This window comes from Alosa pseudoharengus, unplaced genomic scaffold, assembly GCF_046254945.1.
Source record: "Alosa pseudoharengus isolate Yale_2024_CS ecotype anadromous, Long Island Sound unplaced genomic scaffold, YU_APseudo_1.1 YU_APseudo_1.1_scf_1, whole genome shotgun sequence".
In the NCBI taxonomy this organism is placed as follows: Eukaryota; Metazoa; Chordata; class Actinopteri; order Clupeiformes; family Clupeidae; genus Alosa; species Alosa pseudoharengus.
In genome coordinates, this window is record NW_027468564.1 from 55880160 (window position 1) to 55900159 (window position 20000).

Sequence of the window (20000 nt, forward strand, 5' to 3'; positions counted from 1 at the left end):
GTAATCGGACTTTAGCTTACAGTAATGTTCTACAAAAAGTTGACCTTATGTAAAATGTGTCTTTTTACTCTGTTTTTGTTTGTCCCCATGTTACAGTACCATTAGCTCAATACATTTTTCTGTGCCTCCAGAAATGCCTTAGGAACGCTTACTGTAGAATTGTTTGTTTCTGCAGTTGAAAGGGTCTAGGCCTATGAATACATACTGTACACGACCCCCCCCCCACACACACACACACACACACACACACTTGACTTTAGAAAAAAACAAAATTAGTGTTTTTTTAAAAACTCCATGTACATCTGGTGGTCACTGTATTCTTCTTTGCTTTTTTTCTTGTTTGCTGTAAAATACTGTAATGTGAGGCGAATGTTTGCTTTAAACATGTGTTTTTGACATTTTGAATGTTGTGTGTCATTTTGCTGGAGATTTGGGGCATTTTGCATTTTGTGTGAGCAGTTGTGGGTTTTGTGTGTGGAGTTTTGAAAAATAGACACAGAGTTTTGAAAACGTGTGTAAACAATTGTAAAAAACTGCAACACACACACACTTGTCTTTGGAAAAAACAAAATCAGTGTTTTCAAAACTCCATGTACATCTGGTGGTCGCTGTATTCTTCTTTGCTTTTTTTCTTGTTTGCTGTAAAATACTGTATTCGCAACAGCAAATTATTTGGGAAAAAATCACTATTTTTGGTTTCAATATTGCTTGCATTTTTACTGTGTATTTCAACTTCTCTTTGTTGATACCGTAACTTTCACTCTTGTATGGAAATACATATAGAAAGGCTAAGACAGAAGAGCTTTAGGTTTTGAGCAACAGTGTGTACATGATGTATCCAAAATGTCATATTATGACAAAAGTGTTAGTAATGTGAGGCTAATGTTTGCTTTAAAGATGTGTTTTTGACATTTTGAATGTTGTGTGTCATTTTGCTGGAGATTTGAGGCATTTTGCATTTTGTGTGAGCAATTGTGGGTTTTGTGTGTGGAGTTTTGAAAAATAGACACAGAGTTTTGAAAACGTGTGTAAACAATTGTAAAAAACTGTAATGGTTCACGATAAAGTTTCATGTAAATGTAGTTATTTGTTAAATTATGCATGATTTGCTTTTTTATAAAATTCGTAGGCTGATGCCTGGTAGCAACAATTGTGTTTAAATGTAGGTTATTGCTTCAGCCTCTAGAAAGGGGCTGCGTGCGACTGGTAGCTTGAGAGCAACATGTTGGAGACTCATGGTGTGGGAAGATGACTTTTCATTGGCAACAATATTAAACCAACCAACAATATAAATTATTAAGAAGAGCTCTTTTATGAGTTAAATTGAAACAAAATTATACTGGCTTTTATTTGTCCGAATCTGAGGCCCGGCTATAAATAGAATCCCGGCCATTTGAGGATTTACAGTTTTTTACAATTGTTTACACACGTTTTCAAAACTCTGTGTCTATTTTTCAAAACTCCACACACAAAACCCACAATTGCTCACACAAAATGCAAAATGCCTCAAATCTCCAGCAAAATGACACACAACATTCAAAATGTCAAAAACACATGTTTAAAGCAAACATTCGCCTCACATTACAAACACTTTTGTCATAATATGACATTTTGGATACATCATGTACACACTGTTGCTCAAAACCTAAAGCTCTTCTGTCTTAGGCTTTCTATATGTATTTCCATACAAGAGTGAAAGTTACGGTATCAACATTTTTACTGTGTATTTCAAAGAAGTTGAAATACACAGTAAAAATGCAAGCAATATTGAAACCAAAAATAGTGATTTTTCCCAAATAATTTGCTGAAGAATACAGTGACCACCAGATGTACATGGAGTTTTGAAAACACTGATTTTGTTTTTTTCTAGACAAGTGTGTGTGTGTGGGTGTGGGAGGGGGGGGGGGTACAGTACAGTGTACAGTATGTATTCATAGGCCTATAGACCCTTTCAACTGCAGAAACAAACAATTCTACAGTAAGCGTTCCTAAGGCATTTCTGGAGGCACAGAAAAATGTATTGAGCTAATGGTACTGTAACATGGGGACAAAGAAAAATAGAGTAAAAAGACAAATTTTACATACAGTAAAGTCAACTTTTTGTAGAACATTACTGTAAGCTAAAGTCCGATTACTGTAATTTTCAAAGTATCTGCATTGGTTCTGAATATTTCAACCGGAAATCCTCTAGAAGCAGATTGAAAGGGTCTATACCTATATAGAGAGTATATCTATTCATAGACCTATACTAAGGCAATGATTGGATGGTGTTCAGTAAAGTAAAGAGTGTTTGCACATGTGAAGAGAAAGAGTGAAGCACTGGTGATTTAGTGTGGCATTTTGATGGGTTGTGTTTGAAGAACGAAATCAAGTTACTTCCTGTTAGATTTTTGTGTGTTAGGTAGAAAATTGTGTGTGGTGTTTTGCAAAATGTGTTTTAGTCAATTGAAAACTGAGTCAAACACTGAGAATTAGTGTATGGTTTTGCAGATTTGGTGTCGGGTTATGATGTTTGGAGGACATGTTTAGAAAGTTGTGTGACAAGCAAAGATTTAGTGTGTAAGCAGTTGAAAAAAACTGTAAGTATGCACGTGTGTTTCAGGCATAGCACAAGCACTAATCTCTGACTGAAAGTGCACAGGACTTGTGCATTTGAGAGCGCTCTCTCTAGGCTGTAGACGGTAATGTTTCATGTAGGGTTCATGTCAGTTAATATAAATTAACATTTAAAAACATGTTCAATTATATATATTTTTCATATATAAGTCGCACCTGACTAAAAGTCGCAGGACCAGCCAAACTATGAAAAAAAGTGTGACTTATAGTCCGGAAAATATGTACTTAGTACTTAGAACTGCAACCTGGGCAAAAGCTATGGAAGCAATAACTTATGAAAAGTAAAAAAGTGTTCAGTATTCCAGTCCTGCTACTTCATCCCTGTTGTGCTGTGCTGTGCTGTGCTGTGCTGTGCTGTGCTGTGCTGTGCTGTGCTGTGTTGTGTTGTGTTGTGTTGTGTTGTGTTGTGTTGTGTTGTGTTGTGTTGTGTTGTGCTGTGCTGTGCTGTGCTGTGCTGTGCTGTGCTGTGCTGTGCTGTGTTGTGCTGTGCTCTGTTGTGCTGTGCTGTGCTGTGCTGTGCTGTGCTGTGTTGTGTTGTGTTGTGTTGTGTTGTGTTGTGCTGTTGTGTTGTGTTGTGTTGTGTTGTGTTGTGTTGTGTTGTGCTGTGCTGTGCTGTGCTGTGCTGTGCTGTGCTGTGCTGTGCTGTGCTGTGCTGTGTTGTGTTGTGCTGTGCTGTGCTGTGCTGTGCTGTGCTGTGCTGTGCTGTTGTGTTGTGTTGTGTTGTGTTGTGTTGTGTTGTGTTGTGCTGTGCTGTGCTGTGCTGTGCTGTGCTGTGCTGTGCTGTGCTGTGCTGTGCTGTGCTGTGTTGTGTTGTGTTGTGTTGTGCTGTTGTGTTGTGTTGTGTTGTGCTGTTGTGTTGTGTTGTGTTGTGTTGTGTTGTGCTGTGCTGTGTGTTGTGCTGTGTGCTGTGTGCTGTGTTGTGTGCTGTGTGTTGTGTTGTGTGCTGTGTGCTGCTGTGTGTTGTGTTGTGCTGTGCTGTGTGTTGTGCTGTGTTGTGTTGTGTTGTGTTGTGTGCTGCTGTGTGCTGTGTGTTGTGCTGTGCTCCATTGGCCCTCCCTAGCCCAAGCCCCTGCTCACCCCAGTGGTGGCCACAATCTGCTGGATCTTCTTGTTGTAGATGTTGATGGTGGCCTGTTTGCGCTCGATGACGGTGACCTGCTTGGCGATCTGGGCCTCGCTGGCCGTCAGCAGGGCGTGGCGCTGGGCGATCTCCTGGTCCAGCCGGGTCAGTGTCTGGCCCAGGTTCTCCACGCGCTGCTTCGCCTCGCTAGCCGCCAGGGTCACTTGGGCCAGCTCGTTCTCCACCGACGACAGCTGCGCCTCCTGGAGGACACATACCGACAGACGAGAACATTATCAACATACACGCACGAACTCCAGAGTGAGGCTCACATGCTCACAATAACCACAGACCAAACAATTACAGAGGAAATAAACAGGGATGGTGAGTTGACTGATCAAATATCAGACACATACTGGCGTCATCTTGGTTAGTACTACAAAGACTACACACACAAGGCCTAGCTACACATACAGACTAGTCATACACACACTAAACAGAAGCATCCACATCTGGAGATTTAATTTCTCATAACCCAATCCACAGAATAATGTGTACAGATGAACAAACAACTTTCACTCATACTTCTGTGTGATGTATATATCTAACATTACGATTCCTTATTCACCCGGCGGCCAGAACGAGGCTAAAGGGTACACTTGCCATTACACCTCAGTCCAGCAGATGGTGGTGGTAATGCACTCCGTTTACAAACTGCCAAAAAAAAAGCTCACCGAAAAAGAAGAAGGCTTCACTGGCCTGTTCTTCTTCTTCAGTGAGTTCTTTTAGCAGTTTGCAAACTGAGTGCATTACCACCACCATCTGCTGGACTTCGGTATAATGGCAAATGCACCCTTTAGCGAATATAACAAGGAGTCTGTGAGCCATCAAGCTGTGAAGCCCAGACGGGAGCTGTCAGTAGTTCCTCACCAGATCCCTCTTCTGGGCTGCCATCTTGCTGGTGAGTCTGCGGGAGTACATGGCGGCGCTGTCATGGGTGAGCTGCTCCTGCAGTTTACCCATGATCCTCTCCTCCAGCGTCAGCCGGGTGGCCGACTCCTTCTCCACCTGCTTCCTCAGGCCCATCACCTCCGACTGACGCACATTACACTCCTGGAGAAAGAGAGACAGAGAGACAGACAGACAGAGAGAAAGAGAGAGAGAGACAGACAGACAGAGAGAGAGAGAGACAGACAGACAGAGAGAGAGAGAGAGAGAGAGACAGAGAGAGAGAGGCAGAAAGAGAATAATTAATATGTTAGTTATTGTCAGCTTGACCGCTGGCTCAAACAGAACACTCTGAGGGAAAAGGGAAATGTTGAGGGAATATTAACATCATTTGTTTTCCATTTAGCAGAAGATGTGACAAATGTCTCTGTGTGTGTTTCTTCATTTCTTCATCATTTCTTCAACATCTCCATAACTGTGTGTGTGTGTGTGTGTGTGTGTGTGTGTGTAGTGCATGTGTGAGGATGTGTGTGTGTGTGTTTACCACGTTGAGGCGTGCGAAGGTGGCCTCGCTCTCGTGCAGCATGCGCGTGTAGGCGCTGTACTGGCTCTGCAGCGCCTCCTGCTGGCCCTGGCTCTGGCTGATGAGTTTGCGCCAGGTGCTCATGTCCAGCTGCGCCCGGTTCAGGAGCACGGTCAGCAGCTCGTTGCGCTCCTCCTCGGCCGTGATGGACTTCTTGAAGCCCTCGATCTCGGTGTCCAGAGAGCGAACCTCGTGACTGCCCTGGCTGCAGTGGGATGAGAGGACGAAGGGAAGCTGAATGGACACTGTGATGCACGTTTTGTGTGGACAATTCTAACTCATTAGATAGCACAATGATCAGCCCCAATTCACAAAAGGCAAATATGACTAAATGACAATGTGAAACTTTAGACAGCCATGGCGTTGTAAAATTCAGCTTCAGAAAGTGAAAGTCCTACCATGTATCTGTTCTACCTGTGCATGGGTCACTTTTCCTTTCTAAAACCAGAAAATATGTACAAAGAAAAATATGTGAGACTACCTACTGTACTAAAAAGAAAAGATTGCCTGATAGGTTGATTGCAGGTAGCAGGTCTGTGTGTGTGTGAGTGTGTGTGTGTGTGTGTGTGTGTGTGTGTGTGTGAGTGTGTGTGTCTGTGTCTGTGTGTGTGTGTGTGTGTGTGTGTGTGTGCGTGTGTGTGTGTGTGTGTGAGACTGCTCCTGTGCGGTCACCTGAGAGCATCCTGCATGGCTGTGTAGGCCTCGTCTCTCTTCTTCATGCCGAGCAGGCTGCTGTTCCACTGCTGCATCAGCTGCTTATTCTCCACCTCCAGAGCCTCCATCTCCATCTGAGCCTGAGAGACACAGAGCAGAGGGAGAAAGAAAGAAAAGGTTTTCATTTACAAAAGTGCAAGAATTAAGGGACTATTGCTCTAGAATAATTCATAAAAAGGGAAGGATATCAAACAAGGCGTAACATCCAATCAGTGGGACGGGAGATGCCAGGTACTCGTGGGGTCCTCACCTCAGCCAGGGCCTGCTTGGCAGCCTGGGTCTCCTCTGACTGGGCAGCAGCCTGCACCTCATACATGGCGATCTCCTCCGTCAGCTTCTCCATGTTCTTGGTCAGACGCTCCACATACAGGTCCTGGGAGAGCACAAGCCAACAGAACAGAGGCAGACACAGAGAGAGAGGGAGAGAGAGAGAGGGAGGTGATAGAGAGAGAGGGAGATAAAGAGAGAGAGGGAGAGAAAGGGAGAGAGAGAGAGAGAGAGAGGGAGGAGAGCACAAGCCAACAGAACAGAGGCACACAGAGAGAGAGAGGGAGAGAGGGAAGCAGGAAGAATGTTATGGCGGAGGAATAGACCATAGACAGATGCCTCTCTGAGTGTCTGGACGAGACATTATATGTCGAGGTCCTCTGGGCTCCTACCTGGTTATATTTCTGCTTCTCTGCTTGAGTCTTCTCGGTCTCCGCCTTGCGGGAGGCGTTCTTCATGACGGCGATGTCCGAGCGCAGGTCATCGCTCACCTCCTGCATGTAGAGGAGACGCGTGGCCAAACTCTCCAGTTCAGTCTGCAGCTGTGTCACTGAGACACACACACACACACACACACAAACAAAAGCGTACAAACAAAAAGTATTAATAATAATGAATTATCAATTAAAACCATTTCATCAGACTTTGCTGTCACAAAGCATATATTAAGGTTTAACAAATCTACAAATATAACAGCATCTTCGTTTCTGAATTTATGACCATGTCCAGCCAAAACCAGTTATTCATCCATGTATGTTGCCCCAGCCCTTCTGGCCCTTTTGACCATCACTCAGATCCATAGGATCTATAGGACCCCTCTGCCCCAACTGTCAAAACCCAAACCTAATTTTAAAACCCCCCCCCCCCCCCCCCCCCTCCTGAATGTGTGTATGTGTGTGTGTGTGTGTGAGCATGCGTGTGTGTGTGAGCGCCTGCTCCCTCACCCCGAGTGCGCTGCTTGCCAGCCTGCGTGGTGGTGTTCTGGTGCAGGCCCTTGGTGAAGTCCAGCTGCTGCTGGAGCTGGCGGCGCTGCGTGGAGACCTGCATGTTGGCCTCGTGGTGCTCCTCCAGCCTGGCCTGCAACCGGGCCAACTCCAGCTGCACCGAGTACAGCTGCACACCCAGGCCCTCACGCTGCGCAGCCTCCATCTTCTCCATAGCCACCTACAGAGGAGAGGAGGAGAGGAGGAGGAGAGGAGAGGAGGAGAGGAGGAGGAGGAGAGGAGGAGAGGAGAGGGCCTTGGGACTGACTTACACATGACTTGGAGATAAACAAGAGGGCTACAATATTAGGTTGAATATTATTTGACATTTCTACAGTATATGCCATTTTTACATTCAATAGAAAACACAGAGCACTACACACACACACAAATGAACACTCATTTGTGTGTGTAGTGCTCTATGTTGCGAGTACATCACACAATTTAATCTAACATCTAACATGAATGGCCATACGCGTACTGTCAGTTCCAACTTCTGATGAAGATTTATTAATTAATCAATTGATTGATTAAACTTAATTTATTTATTTTATTTAACCTTATTTCCTCCTCTACATTCACCACTTTACATATAGACACACACTAGCAACACCCAAACATAGCATGTTACCAAAGCCCTTTACCATGACCACTCACAGACCTTTCCATTCAATTACAAAGAACTGAGTCCCATCCTGTCAGCTCTGTCATCGTCCTGTCCCACTGTCTGTCTGCGTGTCTGTATGTCTGTGTGTGTGTGTGTCTGTCTGTCTGTCTATCTGTCTGTCTATCCATCTCATTTGTCTACGTTACCTTATTGCGTTTCATTTGTTTTATGTTTCAATTCACGTGGTGCTATATGATACGATTCCAGAGTCACATAAATGGTTGAGGTAGGACAATTGTATTTGCACTTGAAAAATATGTTACTTAAATAAAAATAAAGTTGTCCTCCGAAGAGGGGGGCTGGTGGTGGGCCAAAAAAAACCAACAACAACTGATGAAGTGTCCATAAATGAACATGACACTGGCTTTTAGACTTGCCCAACGTTCCAGTCCATTCAAAAGGACAACACATGTCATGATAGGAATAGGCCTAGAACATTTCTTAGCCATACCTTCTCTTGTAGATCCATGTTGAGTCTCTCTAGTTGTTTACTGAGATGATCCTTGAGCACGGACTGGAACCTTTTCATCAGTGGCTGTGATGCAAAATCAAAGAAAACACAAATGAATTATGTGTTAAATAAGACCATCTTCTCTTCTGAAATGCAAACTTTGCTCTACATCCATTTAAGATAAAGCTGTTGTTATACAATTGTTGTAAAAAGTTGTAAAACTGTTGTTATACAATTATCTAACGAGGGGATTCTGTTCACCCAATTGTGCAAATGAACATTACATTACACAACAATAATTCACATGCCATTGTTCTAACACAAGCTTTCACATGTCCTGTAGCTCAGAAGGCCAGTGCTAACTCACGTGATCTGGATCCAACACCACCAGTTCGTCTCCGTCGTCCTCCTCGTTGTAGCCCCGATGGGTCCCCTCTCCCTGGCTCTCTGAGAAGTGCTGGGAGGGGTACGGGGGCAGGGGCACCGGCTGACCTCCATCATACTGTTCTGAGGGAAGCCAGGGAGAGACCCTACCATCATGACCACTCTTACGAACAGAACACGCCGACAGGGGCAGTAGCTGTGACCTGCACATGCCCCAGCACCAAGGGTGAAGCCTAAGGTAGACTGTTGAGGCAGTGTGGATAAACAAGGAGGCTGTCCAATCCCAACCCTACATCCTTGCCAATGCTGAACACCATCATTTTCAGAAGTCTGTCCCTCAGCCTCTGAGTTGGGCTAGTCAGCGATAAGAAATTACCTGATCCGCTTGGCTCCAGAAGTGCCAGCTCAGTGCCACTGACTCCCATGAGGGAATGGGAGACAGTCTGATCGGTGCCCGCCTGCTCCTCTGAGCCACCCTGTGGAGAAATGTGGACCAAAATACAGAAGCTTAAAGGCAGGATGGTAGCATCATCCATTATGTTTTGTTTATGGTTAGCAGACGCTTTTGTCTAAAGCTACTTACAATGACATCAATAAACATTCAATTAACATTAAAATGAACAGTTTATTGCAAAGTCATATTGCCTAAGAAATACAAATTATTAATAGAGTAATAGAACCGTCTTGCCTCAGGTATGGGAACATTGACTCCAGAATCTTCTGCAGCGTCAGGGGCATCTGACTGCCCACTGGTCATCCTACTCGCCTCCTCACCTCCTCCCTCACTTCCACCTTCCATTGCTCACTGCAGTTAAGAAACATGGCGAAAGATATAATGCCAAGTTCGGTATAGATAATATTACATTTAATGTTAACCTAGACTACGTAGAAGTGCTAACCATAACTAAATGATTAACTAGCGTTAGCTAATGTTACACTGCCTATCAAGCCTGTAGCCATGCCTCTGTGGGTCAAATAATGCCAATACCGTGAAACTAACTAACTGGTGTACATAACGTTAATCCAATCCAAAATATCCTAAATCAATCAATATTAAATTCAAAGAAAAAAGTTACAAGCTAACGTTCACTGCTGTACCTCAGTCTCCGGTGTTTGTCTGGTCCCTGGTTGCTATGAGACGATACACATCCGGGGGGGCGTGCACCATAAGTGCATCAGGCTACCTTGTTCCATAGATAGACTGCGCTAGCCTACGCTCTAAGATCTTTGCTGTATACTATGCCTTGTTCAGTTGGTTCAGACTCGCCATATGATGGCTCATAGACCTATTAGCCTTCCAGTTCATAAAAACAGAAAATAAATGGACTCACAGCTCCAGTTGGTCGTTTTTCTTAGGGTAATAGTCAGGTGACTCGTGAAATTAGCCTAATTTTACTGGGTAGGCCTAAATAAAAGCAAATTTGGCTTTTTTGGAGCCCCTAAAGGTCTATGAAAAATACTACTCTTGCAACTTTTGTAAATGTGTGTGTGTGTGTATGTGATAATTTGCTTTTGTCTACTGTATGTGTGCTTCTCTGAAAAGTACTTGATTCATTGCAAAGTGGTACAAAATATGACCATCCCCTACTCTTGCAACTTTTGTAAATGTGTGTGTGTGTGTATGTGATAATTTGCTTTTGTCTACTGTATGTGTGCTTCTCTCTGTGTGTGTGTGTGTGGGGGGGGGGGGGGGGGGGGGGGGTGATTGTGTGTGTGTGTCTACTTGCCTGTGTGTCTCGCTGTTTCCAATTGGGTGCTGCTCATTAGGCCAGATCCACTACACCTGATCTGGCCCAATCTCTGGAGAGCACTCTGAAGACACTATTTCACTGGGGACCTCGTGGACACTGCCTGTTTTCGCTGTTCTCGAAGCTTTCGGTCAACCGTGATCCCAGCTGTCCCTCTTTTGCCATTCCTTTGTTCCCCTTTTTGAGTCTCTTTGCGAGACATTTCAAGTCTACATTAAATGCCCTGGACTCGAGCTGTTGTCTTCTGGTGTTCCTTCAATTTATGGGATTTATTTCTCTGTAGTCCATAACAGTGGGTGTATGAGTGTGTGTTTATGTGTGTGTGTGTGTGTGTGTGTGTGTACTTGCATGTGTGTGCATGCATCAATGTGTGTGTTTGCATCTGTTTATGAGTGTGTGTGTGCATGCATAGTGTGTACAGTCACTAAATATACACATATACATTTATTGTATGGTCCCCCATGAACGGAATTCCACAAAACTGATAAGTTGAATCAGCATATCGGTGCATGTCTATTAAAAAGTCTAGAAAAGCCCACAAAGTGCAGTCACAGTGTAATATCATTATAACATATTTTAGTGGAACTGATAATATAAAAACCCTGCTGTATAGCAGTTCAGAGAACAAATGTATTGACTTTGCTAATAATTCTAGGACATCATACACTCTTAAAACGAATGTGTTGTCCCTATCACACAGAGATGTGTTAAGAACATGCAAGTTGTTTTCAACACATTCATTTTAAGAGAGTAGTCTTGAAATGGTCTTATTCCTAGTTTGGTTCTGAGAGACTGTTCTGTGTGTGTTGTGCTTGGAAATGTTGCGTTGATCACTCAGCCAATCACAGACTCACAGACACACACAGACACTCACACACATATGCACACTTACACACACACCAACACAGCTTCATCCAGTAAAGTAGGCAAAAATATTTATTTGATGTAGAATACCAATGAAGCTGACTAGCTGAACCATTTCTTGGCTGTCCACAGTAATTTAGGATGGAGTCCATATACAGTACATTTGGAAGGGCCTTCTTCCAGGATCCTCTGTGGATAAAACCATCAGGATATAGATTGTATCAATGTATTCCTCATTCCTCTGTCTGATCCGGTCTCGGATGGTGGCTAAGCAGACTCTCATGGCTTCCATAAAGCAGCCGTGATCTCCCCTCACCTCCATCTTCAGCAACTGAAATCGGCCTCCTCAACTTGCTGTAAAGGTGCCCAAAATAAACTCCTCCTTTGTTCTTTAGCAGTCGTAGTCGATGAAACACAGGATTGACAATAGCAAGTAATTATTAAAACAGGTGAATTGATGAATTTCTGTCAAATTGCCAGCAGAAAGCTCTGTCTCAGTGTTATCTCTGGTGTAGCCAGGTCAAACTGATTGAGTGTACTACCTCAGTATTCTACTTCGCACAGTTAGAATGTTCGTAAGACTCCAACAGGTGCATTCTAGAACTCCACTTGTAATGATTTGAATCCACTGTTAGAATCGCCCATACTGAACCAGAGCCATGTAGCCTAAATGCAATGTGGCTCCAAAGCAACTCTGCAACTCCAATGGCTCCATTGCAGCTATGGCTCTGTGTTTAACAGAAGGTTTTGCATGAATAATAATAAATAAACTTCCCTTAGCGATTACAGTTTTGTGTTCCCAATACCTGTGTAAAAACACTGTAAAGTCCACCTCCATCTATTAAGGATATCAGCTAAGGTTGCCAACCGTCCCGAATTGTGCGGGACATCCCGTATTTTGGGTGATTTTCAGTTGTCCCGTCAGGGACAGCTCCATTCCCGATTTTCAATCACAGCTCATCGGCCTTGTTAACTTGTCAATAGTAGGCTACTGTAAACGCACCTGGAGCAATGTGTCCAGTGCCGCCGCAACCACGCGCATCTCGCACTGTGCGCACGACACCAAGGGACAGAAGGGGCATCACAATTTAGCCAGAGAAGCTTTACTGCAAACTGCTTTTCACTCTTCTTAGAGAATGATTACAATGTCAAAATGCAGCAACGGCATCTTACATAACGATGATACCTTTTGGGTCCTCTCAGTCTCCATTAGCCTATGCACCAGATCTAACTTAAACGTTATGCTACTCATTTTAATTGGGAACGAAAGGAAAAGAGGCTGGAAGTTTCCAGCTGGCTTGTCATTGTTGGTAATTGATTTCACCTTTTTAATATAAGAAACTTTTAAAAGGAAATCATGAGAACAACAAAAACAACGCGAGGAGATTGCGGAGTTATCCGGAGTTATCGGTTACTGACCATTTATAAAATGAGAGGGCACTTTGACATAGGCTGCAGGCACTGATTTGGACTCTGATAGAATATAAAGAGTGGTCTTTGCCTTTGTGTAATGGAATTGAATTGGTGAGTCTTGAAGTCTTCAATAATCCGGTTCCCTTAAACTAAACATTTACATGAATAGGCTATGCCAATTGAAAAACTTTCCACTCAGATAGCTAGGAGGCTATCGGCTCATAATTCACTTTTAATTGCGAACAGAAAATATCAAGCTAGCATCATTACATGCTTCTATTTCCACAGGAATGAATATTGTTTATACCAACTTAATATACTTATCATTGCTAATATTGTGCTATAGGCCTAAATGTGGCACAAACAATGTTAGTGTTTGTGGACGACTAGCCATAGGCTATATTTGCAAAATATTCTTAATACCGTGTAGACAATGCTCTTAAAGTGACCATCAGCATCAAAAAGTGTATAAAATAAAAACTAATAAAAAGCTAACTAAAACATTATTACCATTTGAATAGTGTGTATATATATATATATTTATATTTATATTTATTTTATTTTTTTTTGGGGGGGGGGGGGGGGGGGGTCCCACATTGGAAGTGAAGTGTCCCTCATTTGGGGTGGAGGAAGTTGGCAACCCTAATATCAGCTGTGTTGGGGTTCAATTGTGGGCCTACTGGGCTAGGCCTACTTTGCACAGTCACAAATTATTGGATGTTGAGGCATTACTTATCGAAAAGATATCTGGACAATCAAATGCTCTCTTGGTGGGCTAGTTTTGTGTCTGTCTGCCTAGGGGAAGTTTAAGTAAGGGATAACGGCCGCCGAGGTGTCCTGTTATACGGAATTAATGGACGAGGGCGAGGGGCAAAAACTCCCCGACGCGCAGCGCCTCCGCCCAGGCTATTAATTCCGTATAACTGGACACACCTCGAAGGCCGTTATCCCGCTTATCACCCAGTTGCCACTGTAAACACTGTAAACACGCGGTTCTGTTTAAAAAGAAGCTCACTAGTTCAGCTTGTTGTACAACTTTAGCATGGACAGTTAGCTTGTTTACAGTTGATTCCATTGTTGGGAAGCCTGCAACCAAAAGATTCTAGAGCGCTGCAACCGTCGTCCTACTATGGTTGTTATAGTTACCATTCATAAGCATTGATATGGAACGGTGTCCTGTTATTCAGAATTAAAGGCCACCCGCCAGCCAATCAGAAAAGAGTATTTCTTCTCTCCGGGTGATAAATGTTTATAACAGTGGAATATATTCATGGAGATCCAGGTTGGTAAACTCCCTCCAGCTGTAGTACTGTATCACAACTTTCATATTGTATGAGTCTACTGAAAGTACAAAGACAGTCATTGCTCAAGGTACAATGTATACAAATTGAATGTCAGACTCTTATTTTAATATAAAGTTATTTAATGTGTTTCATATTTACATAACAAATCTACAAAATATGCACATATTAAAATAAAGTCAGCATTTGACTCTCAGCACTACAGCCCTTAATAAGTAAAATCCTCAGTCTCCAACACTGTTTTATATTCATCACAGAATACAGTTTATCGTTATGACAGAACATAGCATATTAATAAAAACCAAACATTTGCAGTACGTTAAAATATTACTTTATTACCATAATGAATTCATATGGATGAGAGTACAGATGCCTTAGCTATTAATGAGGTCAAAGGCCTGTGTATGGGACGGGAGCCTATGAGGCAAGCTAGACTTGGATCAAATGTCTGCTTAAGTATTTGAGGTATGAGTTTGTAGTGCTTTTCAGTTTCAAACCAGAACAATCAAAAAAGTAAGTCTTGGCTTAGACATTGTGCTCTTCTTCACTTTTGTGTGCCTTTATCCTCCAAATACTTAAGCCTCACATTTGACTCCAGTCCACATTGAGGTCAGCTTTCTCGAGTAGTTTTATAAGACATTTTGGTCATCCATTGAGAATGGGCGACGTCTTTTTATAACCTTAGCACCATGTCACAGAACACAGACGAGCATGGAACACACTTTAGTGTCACTCACTACACTAACGGGTCACCTCACACAATCACATGCCATTGACTCAACAAAGTATAAATAGGTTTGCACTCAGCATAGTGTTACAATTCAAGTCAAAAATGTGAGGGAGACGGTGTACTAATGTTTACACAGTCTTCATCAGAAAAAGGCAATTAAGTAAAATTTCCATAGGTCAACATCATTTTTTTAAATGGAAAATGATTAACTTCAGGGGAAGGAGATTAACTCCCTAGTATATTACAGCATGTCAAACCATCTACCCCAAATAAGTATGTAGTATGGGACTGGGTAACATAAATATGTATATGTTACGTTGATTAATTATGCCCCCACAAAAAATGGGTGCAGATGTGAAAACTGTGGTGTCTTAAAACCGGTTGATGTTCATATTACCAGAAGCACAGGCGTGCATTAGCTATGTTAGCTGTATGAGTTTGGCAACACTCCATTGTAAAGCAGAGCTATGTTTCTTGGCATGCTATATTAATTTATACAAAAATATATATTTCAACTCTCTTTTCACAGAAAAAAAAAGATGTGTTATGTGTTTTCGCAACACCTCAGAACTTCACACTCATATATGGAGAGAAACACGTGGAGATTTTCAACACTATGGGTCTTTGGAGTGGAATGACGGCTACATAAAACATACCGCGAAAGCTTCATCAAGACACTTCTACCCACGTCAGTCTAGTATTTCACAACAGATTATTCAGTATTCACCACATTAGTACTTGGTTTATATGTCGGACACCACTCTGGTTTGGCTTGACTTGTGCAGAAACCTTTGGGCTACAAGTCCACGTGTTCACTCCAGCTGGATCCCTCTGTGTGTTATATCAGCTGCTGGAGGAGGCACAAACACAACAGGCGCGGCTGCAGACTGTGCTAATTCAATACAGATGAGGTACTTGGCATTGAAGTGGTATAACAGCACACACAGATTTGAGATTTGTGCTCAGGAGCTGATAAGCTTGACTGTGTGCACGTCTGTCAGTCTGTCTGTCTGTCTGTCTGTCAGTCAGTCTGTCTGTCTGCACAAGACGCGTCATGGCGGAGGAGGTAGCTTGACATCGAGCAGGCTGTAAGCGAAGACGTTCCAGAAGACGCCGCACATGATGAAGAGCGCGTAGACGCAGAAGAAGATCCAGAAGAGCGACTGCTCCTGCAGACGCTGCTCGTAGTTCTGGAGCACCACCACACCCAGGGTCAGGCCCACCGCCACACCCCCGAGGTGGGCCACGAAGCTGGGGTTGGGGCAGGGCGGGAAGGCCGGAGGGTAGAACCGCAGCCACACGGCACGGCCAAACTCCACACTCACTGGGGAGGAGAGACACCATGTGTGAGAGAGAAACGCATCTCAACAGGGCACAAATGGTAATATACAGTGGCACTTGGCAGAGACCAATGGATCTGAGTTAAGAGACCAATCAGAAGTAGACGTGTCTATGCCCATCCTGACTGTTTATAGGGTTAAAGCTCCCTCTACTGGGCTGGACAATTATTGCTACAGGTTTTCAACTTATACATCCACATTCACATGCGATTTTAATTAATCAGAAACAACCTTCCCTTACAATAGTTCATTCAATAATAACACAATATGCCTCATGCTATTTTTAACAATGGCACATTTCAAGTTTGGTTAATGAAGCTGTTCAAATAAACATGGGCATGAACGACTGCATAGTCAGCATAATGCAATACATACAGGATACATTATCAGCAAGTAAATAGGTTATTCAGAATCAAATATGGCAAAATAACTGTTCCTTTAAAAAAAAAAAAAAAATCATGATTCAAGTAAAAGGCACAGTGAGTTTCCGCTGTCATATCTTTGGTGAGGCCAGCAAATATACAGCGTTATGGTCTATAAATAGATCAAGGGGCTATTTATGTCTACAATAAGGCCTGACAAGCATAAGTATACATATTGGCTTACACAGTAGATAAACGGGAAATAGCAGGATCTCTTGGAGACAGAGGGCCTTTCAATATTAAAAAGACAAAGCTAAAGACAAAGTGTACTCACTGCACACCAGGGCCATGGCCATCCGGAAGAGTTTGAACTGGCACTGCATCCCTGACCAGTTCTGGGAAGCAGAAAGAGAAATAATGATTAGACAGGAGACAGGAGACAATAACAAGGACCATGTTGATCTTTCCATGACTGTTCTGGGAATACTATTCAGTTGGACACAGTCATGTATCAAACATCACAGATACAGGACGCGTGCCCACCCATAGGATCCAGGATGCACCTCATTAACAACACCATACACTTATCTCTATTCTAACAGCCTCCCATCACTCCCTCTCTCCTTCACCTCCTCTATCCTCCCATCTCTCTCTCTCTCTCCTCTATCTTCACATCTCTCTTTCTCCCTCTCTTCTTCTATCCTCTCATCTCTCTCTCTATTTCTTCCTCTCTCCTCTTCTATCTTCACATCTCTCTCTCTCCCCTCTTCTATCCTCCCATCTCTCATCTCTATCTCTTCCTCTCTCCTCTTCAATCCTCTCATCTCTCTCTCCCTCTCTCCTCTTCTATCCTCTCATCTCTCTCTTCCTCTCTCCTCTTCTATCCTCTCATCTCTCTCTCTTCCTCTCTCCTCTTCTATCCTCCCATCTCTCTCTCCCTCTCTCCTCTCCTCATTGCTGATGCAGAGTCTCATTACAGGCCTGTGCGGAAGGTAGGGCAGGACTCTCACTGACCCCACACTATTGTAGTCTGGTGCACGTGCCTAAATATTTGATGACCAGGACCGTCCCATTACGCTAACGGCTCCTCCTCCCAAGGTCTCGACCTTCACATTTGCAACCAACGTGCAGCTGCAGGGCTACTGACCCTGTCATAGTCAAGTCTGGGGTCACTAACGAACCAAGCGAATAGGTGGTCAACACCTACTGACTCTGAGACCTGCTTTCTGTGAGTAGCTGGTTTGAAGGCAACCTAACTCAGTTTGTTAGGTACGGAAGATCTAAACAGGCAATGCAGTGAGTGTATACATCAGAGTGTACGCTCACACACACATGCACACAAACACACTCACAGCAGTATCTAACTGGCAGGAATGAAAGGAATCTGTGGGCAGAGAGCACCTGCTAGGCCCGTATGCTGTGAACAGACGCATTCTGACAGAGCACTGGGCAATGACCTCGCCCAGCCATGTGGGAGATATCTGATCTGGGCACAAAAGGCCAACAGAGGGGAGAAGTGTGCTTTATATAGGATTACCTTGCCAACAGCATCCCTGCAACACAGCAGGATCACTAACTGTGGGCACAATCTTAGAGTGCAATACCAACAATCGTCACTAGGGGTGCTAGTGTTTCATTCACTGACTAAAGCATCAGCTCAACCTCCAAGACACGTTTACTACTAGTATGTACCTGCTTGATAAAATATAACATATTAAAGGGACATTTTTTTACATCATTAATACTTGTAAGTTAGAAACAGATCATTAAAGACATTCAAATTTTATATGTAATGTCTGCTTACCATGACAATGTTGGCTAGATGTGCAGACACCAGAGCATATACTCCTCCAGATGAGCCAACGACCGGCGCCGTCATGTCCGTCACAGACACTGCCAAAGACCCTGAGAACAGAGGGGAAGTGGTATGGTCAATAACTATTATGACCAATAATAACAAACTATCCTCTTGTCTGTTGTCAATGGAAAACCAAGTAAAGTAAACCAAGTCAAACCAAGTAAAGTTTTTTTGCCATTTGCACAGTTACAGATGCACAATACAGTTCGTTCAGTCCATTTTCACAAGTCACGAGAGCAAGAACCTCACATGGATAATATACATAAATATATACAGAAATGCCTCCAAATATCTCAAGTTGGCAAGAACTGGACTTGAACTCTTTGAAATAGTGGGAGGCTAACTGCCTTCTGAATCCTCACTACTTGAGCCCAAGCAGTAGATCTGTATCATGCTGAAAGTCAAATGCTTAGTGACACAGTCCGTCAGTGAGCACCTATGGACACATGCATCCCTGAGTCAGCCCGGCCACTCAGCGAGTGTGTGGGTGATGGAGGCAGTATCGGGTTCCCCCTCAGGGGGGTCGGCCGCCTGCGCTACCCGCCGGGGAGAAGCCTTCCCTGGGACACCTCCCTCCCGCTCCTCCCCTCGGCCCACCCGGAACCATGCGTCTCCTGAGCTCAGCGTGAATTATTAATGCTAACCACACAACATGCACCTGCCAACACAGCAGCCGGGGCGAGGGATCCACTGCCCACATCGTTACAGTGATATGATGAGTGTGTGTGTGTGTGTGTGTGTGTGTGTGAGAGAGAGAGAGAGTTTGAGTGTGTGTGTGTGTGTGTATGTTGTTGTGTGTGTATGTATGTGTAAGTTTGAGTGAGTGAGTGAGTGAGTGAGTGAGTGAGTGAGTGAGTGAGTGAGTGTGTGTGTGGTTGTGAGAGAGAGAGAGTTTGAGTGTGTGTGTGTACATGTATGTGGTTGTGTGTGTATATATGTGTAAGTTTGAGTGAGTGAGTGAGTAAATGAGTGTGTGTGTGTGTGTGTGTGTGTGTGTGTGTGTGAGAGAGAGAGAGAGAGAGAGAGTTTGAGTGTGTGTGTGTGTATGTGGTTGTGTGTGTATGTGTGAGTTTGAGTGAGTGTCTGTGTGTGTGTGTGTGTGGTTGTGTGCGAGTTTGAGTGAGTGTGTGTGTGTGTGTGTGAGAGAGAGAGAGACATAGAAAGAAGAGAGTGCATGTTGTACATTCTTGCTCCATGCCCCCTAATGATTACTTATTAGTATGACACACACACAGCAAGGAAGAGCAGGCGGGGAAGAGGAGAGAGAAAGAGAGAAAGAGAATTAACGGTACACGAATGGAGGAAGATGCTCTACTGTTACGAATGGAGGAAGATGCTCTACTGTTACTAATGGAGGTAGATGCTCTACTGTTACTAATGGAGGTAGATGCTCTACTGTTACTAATAGAGGTAGATGCTCTACTGTTACTAATGGAGGAAGATGCTCTACTGTTACTAATAGAGGTAGATGCTCTACTTTTACTAATGGAGGAAGATGCTCTACTGTTACTAATAGAGGTAGATGCTCTACTTTTACTAATGGAGGAAGATGCTCTACTAATGGAGGAAGATGCTCTACTGTTACTAATGAAGGTAGATGCTCTACTGTTACTAATGGAGGTAGATGCTCTACTGTTACTAATGGATGTAGATGCTCTACTGTTACTAATGGAGGTAGATGCTCTACTGTTACTAGAGGTAGATGCTCTAC

The 20000-nt window shown here is 43.5% G+C and overlaps 2 protein-coding genes across 2 annotated transcripts in view; both read right to left on the reverse strand.

The window, feature by feature from the left end:
- ccdc40 (coiled-coil domain 40 molecular ruler complex subunit) overlaps nucleotides 1-9430 on the reverse strand; it is a 16933-nt gene extending 7503 nt beyond the window's left edge. The window contains exons 1-11 of the mRNA XM_076281141.1: nucleotides 9362-9430; nucleotides 9050-9149; nucleotides 8657-8796; nucleotides 8290-8373; nucleotides 7133-7352; nucleotides 6581-6738; nucleotides 6172-6294; nucleotides 5880-6001; nucleotides 5169-5412; nucleotides 4607-4789; nucleotides 3694-3939 (exon numbers count right to left, since the gene is read on the reverse strand). Coding sequence (XP_076137256.1) covers nucleotides 3694-3939; nucleotides 4607-4789; nucleotides 5169-5412; nucleotides 5880-6001; nucleotides 6172-6294; nucleotides 6581-6738; nucleotides 7133-7352; nucleotides 8290-8373; nucleotides 8657-8796; nucleotides 9050-9149; nucleotides 9362-9430 — 1689 coding nt within the window. The remainder of the gene's footprint in view (nucleotides 1-3693; nucleotides 3940-4606; nucleotides 4790-5168; nucleotides 5413-5879; nucleotides 6002-6171; nucleotides 6295-6580; nucleotides 6739-7132; nucleotides 7353-8289; nucleotides 8374-8656; nucleotides 8797-9049; nucleotides 9150-9361) is intronic.
- A 6286-nt stretch (nucleotides 9431-15716) lies between these two features.
- Nucleotides 15717-20000, reverse strand: part of rhbdl3 (rhomboid, veinlet-like 3 (Drosophila)) — a 40811-nt gene continuing 36527 nt past the window's right edge. Inside the window, exons 8-10 of the mRNA XM_076275600.1 lie at nucleotides 18236-18336; nucleotides 16766-16826; nucleotides 15717-16053 (exon numbers count right to left, since the gene is read on the reverse strand). Coding sequence (XP_076131715.1) covers nucleotides 15782-16053; nucleotides 16766-16826; nucleotides 18236-18336 — 434 coding nt within the window. The 3' untranslated portion in view covers nucleotides 15717-15781. The remainder of the gene's footprint in view (nucleotides 16054-16765; nucleotides 16827-18235; nucleotides 18337-20000) is intronic.